Genomic DNA, 5,372 nt, shown 5'->3' with positions numbered 1-5,372 from the left:
TATTTTTTTAGAAAAAGGTTTTTAAATGCTGCAACAAAATTCACAAATTCACATATGACTGAAATACAAAAAAGAAATGGAAATTAACTTACGGAGATTTGAACTCAACTGTTAATTCTAGATCTATCAGTCGCTATAATACTTTCTCATTGTATATCTACGCATTTTTAATACAAACCCGTCGTAGATTTTATTTCCATATTACGTGTTTCTGTATTACTATTGTGCACTTTTTTCAAAAGTTACTCAAGTGAAACGTACAGCAGACAAATTTGTGGTCGTTTTGAAAGATTCATAGGATGTGCATTTAATATTCTATTAAGATCCTTATGTGTGTAACGCGATTTTTCTTACTTTTCATTCAGATCAGCCTTTTTATTATCTGCCTTCCAGTTTCTCCTTTTTCTGTTGAGATTTTATCTTATTTTCCGTTCTAGATCCAAACCTAAATTGTTGCTTTCGTTTTTGACCTAACTCAGGATTGGAATTTGAGAGAGACTGCGTGCGATACTGATTTGATAGAAGGGTGGAAAAAATAGGGAACCCAAAATTAATATCAACATTGGGAAAATGTACTAATATTAAAGAGTTAGATATCTCTCCTAACGAAAATTAATATTTTCCCCCTTGTAAATTAAAAAAAAAGAAAGAAAAGAAATTAAGAAATATTTTGTTTTGGCTTTCAAAAGTACAGTCTAAAAAATATCATCAAGAAAGATCATCTCAGTACAACACTAATGCAGGCCTGGAAAACGACAAGAAAAACTCTTAGGCAATTAAAGTAAAAACTGAAACGAAACACGATGACAAATGAGGACAATGGGATTCAAACAGCGGACCACACAGAGTTAACAGTTTAATCAATATTACCCTCTCAACCGTCACTGGCAAAGCATGAAAAGAAACATTTACATTTGTTGCATGTGAGTCAATGGGACCAGAATGAAATCAATACGGGAGAAAAACAATGGCAACACATCTCATGCAACAAATAAGGACTATAATAATTGTTTGGGGGGTTGCATTTTGAACATGCCAACATTCTTCGAATATAAAGTGACTTCGGGAAAAATTGAAAGGCATACATTCGCATGAAAAATGTGGCTCTTTTTGTGTGCCTTTTCATGTAGACTCTGTCTCTCTCAGATGATCCGAAAGATAGTTACATTTCATCTCACATGAGAAGGAGGGATTTCTCGACGATTTCATAATACATGGCATGGTCAATAGTTATGTGCGTACTGAATAAGTTAGCTCTTCCGATGTCTTCAAGAAAAAATAAAAGCACAAAAAACAAACAAGACAAATCAAAGCTATTAAAAAAACACTTTTATAATATTATGATAAACTAGTCTGAGGTATTAACACAGTCACCTTTTGACCTTTCTTTAAAAAAGAATTGTTCATGTAATTGCAAGTGTTTTACGCAAAAAAGACAAATTTAGGTAATTTGGAGGCCGGCTGCTTTACTCCTACCTGCCAGGGCCACCCATGGCTACACCGGACACAGCATTCCTGCAGACAGAAGAAGAGACTGAAGGAAGAACAGTGGAACCTGCTCTAACGGCCACCTGTATAAGACAATCTCCTGTACAGACAACCACTTCCCCCCCCCCCGGCGTATTTTTTTTACATTACAAAGACACTCTGCAAGACAGCCACCTGTCTAAGACGGCCACTTTTCTCCTCGGCAATGACTGGTCGTCTTAGACAGGTTCGATTGTACACGATAAGAAAAGCGTCCTCTGTGTGAGACATCGACTAAGAGGGCTTTGACCTTTTTTTTCAAAAATAACTTTGTGTTATTAAATGGATTTTGTACCTCAGACATCATATTTTTATCTTTACTGTCATGTCACTTCATAAACGCATCCAACACAAAGTCCTACTCCCACCTTGCCATTGTTTGAGTAGGGGTAAACTCGCAACGTACTAAACTAGTTGCATTCGAATTCAATTTGCGGAGAAAGGACCATTCTATAAACTGGTATTTTATCGAACAGTCGAATCTGCTCTAACAGCCACCTTTCTAAGATAATCACCTGTATAAACGACCACTCACCATTTCCCCGTTGCGGTTTTTTCCTTCATTTTACTGACACTGGCCAAGACCGCCACCTGTCTAAAACAATAGTATTAATAGATAGCACTTGTATAGCGCAAATCCCCGCTAAACGGCAATCTCTATGCACTTCACAATCTATACTATTACCCCAGCAGCACCTGAGAGCTTTCTGAAACAACCTCAACTTCCTGTGAAGCATACAGTGGAAGCGGCCTTTTACAGGCGCTGAAACACTAACATACTGACAAGATCTTTCACTGTCTATGGCCGGGTATTCATTTCCACCTGGGTAAAGTGAGGAAAATTCGTGTAAAGTGCCTTTCCCAAGGACACAGCATCGGGCGGGCCCGCTGATCGAACCTTCGAACCCGTAACGTCACGATTGCGCGTCCACCTGCCTTACAAGTAGGCCACCGACGCCACACGTTTGTCTTCTACAATGGATGGCAGTCTTGGATTTCCACCTGTCCACAGCAACCACTTTTCTCCCCGACAGGGAATGGGGTGATCTTAGACAAATTAGACGACTAATTTTGACTGCATTTTCCTTTCTCATCCACGAGAAACAAATTTTATTACATATAATGCGTACACGGTGAACCAATACTGACCAGTCTCAATCCTGCTATCTATTACAGTGAAAACGAGTCTGTGCCCGAGATTAACAGTAACCGCTGCCAAATTAGATAAAACACTCTTAGAGGAAAAATTATAGAATTTATTTCTTTTACCATCTAGCGCTGCTTATAGTTTTGTGTAGCGTGTTCTTTTAACATGTTATAGTGCCAGCCACCAATAGAAATTACAGTCGTGAGGAACACAATTTCTGACAAAGAAGTGTTTGACCTGATTTGAGGAAGCAATGATATGATTAGAGGCGGACACCAACGTAAGGTCATGTTTGTTCCTAGACGTAATCTGGCTTCACTCGGAGCAAGAGCTACGCCACTTTATTCCAATAGGTTAACACCCGAGGCAGTTTCAATAGGTTTTTATTTAGGTTAAGAGAAAAGAGGTAATGATGTCATCAGTAGCAAATGACGTCATTAGTAGCAAAACCCAGAAGAAAAGTAACGACATCAAAGTGACTCATGGTTCATAAAAGAGCAACTCTTGTGACAAACTAACTCTTGCCAGTGACAACAGCGTGGTTGATTTAGTGATAGGATCGTTATACTAGTCACTGCTGGGCTTACGGCATTGGTCGGCCCAGAACTCTGAGACGTTAATTGCGACACAATCGTCTGGATTCTCAGAGCAGAATTGGTCGCTTTAAGCACAAGGGGGCTATCCCGGAAAATGCTGTTTTGAGAAAATTTAAGGTAAAAATTTTGCTCCCTGTTCAGTTTCTTTAAAAGACGCCAGAGAATTTTCTCTACAACCAAACACACATACACACCAATGAAACCAAACTTTTGCTATAGGTAGGGCAATGCCCACTTTTGGTATAGGTCAAGATTTCTGGAAACCCCCGAAATCCGGGTTAGTCCGCTTGTCCTTAAAAGCGACCAATTGCAGAAGCCCAAGCGCACAGGTTGTTTGCTTCGTGCTTATAAATAAGATTTGCCGGTTTATTCCAACAGATCATTATAATAACATTATCAGAACGGGCACTCACTGTCCCAACAGTTTATGGAAACGGCTCGCCAAGGGCCGAGAAGGTCACTAGTCTATAAGAGAATTAACACACGGGAGGTGGAGGAGAAGCAATTTGACACAAAAGGTACAGTACCGCAAAGGGGGTTTAGTTCTTCTGATATAATATTACAAACGTTTGATTTGCCACTTATAGCAGTCCGTAGAAGAGCACTCCTCGTTTTCCACTTTCGTCAAGCAGTCTCCGAATATACAAAAGTCTAATTCGCTACCACTAGCACTCTTGTGAAAAAACACTCGTAGTTTTTTTTTTTTTCACTTTCGTGGGTGGAGCAGTCTCCGAATAAGAATATACAAAAGTTTGATTCGCTACCACTAGCAGTCCGGCGAAGAACACTCCTCGTTTTTCACTTTCGCGGAGCAGTCTCTTGGACTCACGCACTCCTCTTTGATCGGCTTATCGGGGCCGGTCAGTTTCTGCAGATTGTTCTCCTTCTTCCACTTCATGCGTCGGTTCTGGAACCAGATCTTGATCTGTCTCTCGGTGAGGCCCAGCATGTGTGCGATCTCTATACGACGACGCCGGGTGAGGTAGCGGTTGAAATGGAATTCTTTCTCCAGCTCCAGGGTCTGGTACCGGGTGTACGTCTGGCGTGTGCGCTTTTGCTCGAAGTGGACTTCTGAAGGGAGAAAAGTTGGGAACGTATTTAATGTACTTGTATTTTGTCTTTATATTTCAACCCACCCCTTGGAAAAAACAACAACAACAAGCACAACCCCCCCCAAAAACAAACAAACAAACAAACAAAACAAACCAAAACCACAATAAAAAACAACAAACCCCACAAACAACACAAGAGCGAAAGACAACCCCCATCCCCCAACCCCCCCCAAAAAACAAACAAACAAAAAACAAACAAAAAAGCAAACAACTTGTCGATACACATTCGTCAGTCCGTTAATTCAATAGGTTTAGAAAGACAAATATTATACAGTCACCTGCTCGAACCGCCGCCTGTATAAGGCTGTCACATGTACAATCAGCCAATGCCTATTTCCTCCTTGCATAAAAAACCCCCAAACCATAATGGCATTGTGTAAGGCGTCTACCTGTCTGAGATGGCCTCTTTTCTTTTCAACAAAGGGTGACCATCTTAGACAATCTCGACTGTACAACTCAAACATACATTTAATTTAACAAACAAAATCATTGCCTGTCCCAAAGCAAACCAATCATTTCGAACCCTTCTAAAATAAATGTAGACGCTGCACAGCCCTATCGGTACCATGGATATCATTTGCGAGACGTTAGGCTTAGACCCTATTTGTCAGGGCCAAACCGGGCTCAAAGGGATGTAACAACGTCCCAGCAGAAAGACCGAGGTACTCGATAAAAATCGTCCCCACTAGGGAAGTCGAACTCGGGTCCTCTGCGTGCCACTACACAACGCCTATAACCGCTACACTAAAGACGTTTATTAGAGAAAAGTTGATAGACGTGTATATTACATTGTATATATAATTTGAGACCCTGACAAATCTCCCCCATCCCATCCCCGCCCCATCCCACCTCCTTCCTATCCCACCCTCCCGTCTTCCCCACCCTCTTCCCTTCCAGCAACAACAACAACAGCAGCAGGAATAATAAAGGTAATAATGATTTAATTTTGATAATAATAATAGTAATAATAATAATAATTATCATCATCAT

At 40.5% G+C, this 5,372-nt stretch overlaps 1 protein-coding gene across 1 annotated transcript in view; it reads right to left on the bottom strand.

Annotated features, from left to right (window-relative positions):
• Positions 1–3,531: 3,531 nt before the first annotated feature.
• The window catches only part of LOC101850218 (homeotic protein antennapedia-like), a 47,779-nt gene continuing 45,938 nt past the window's right edge, over positions 3,532–5,372 (bottom strand). The window contains exon 3 of the mRNA XM_035973298.1: positions 3,532–4,341. Coding sequence (XP_035829191.1) covers positions 4,037–4,341 — 305 coding nt within the window. The 3' untranslated portion in view covers positions 3,532–4,036. The remainder of the gene's footprint in view (positions 4,342–5,372) is intronic.

Source organism: Aplysia californica, unplaced genomic scaffold, assembly GCF_000002075.1.
Source record: "Aplysia californica isolate F4 #8 unplaced genomic scaffold, AplCal3.0 scaffold01112, whole genome shotgun sequence".
NCBI lineage: Eukaryota > Metazoa > Mollusca > Gastropoda > Aplysiida > Aplysiidae > Aplysia > Aplysia californica.
The sequence above is the reverse complement of the archived record's forward strand: the minus strand, read 5'-3'. Positions and strand labels throughout refer to the sequence as shown.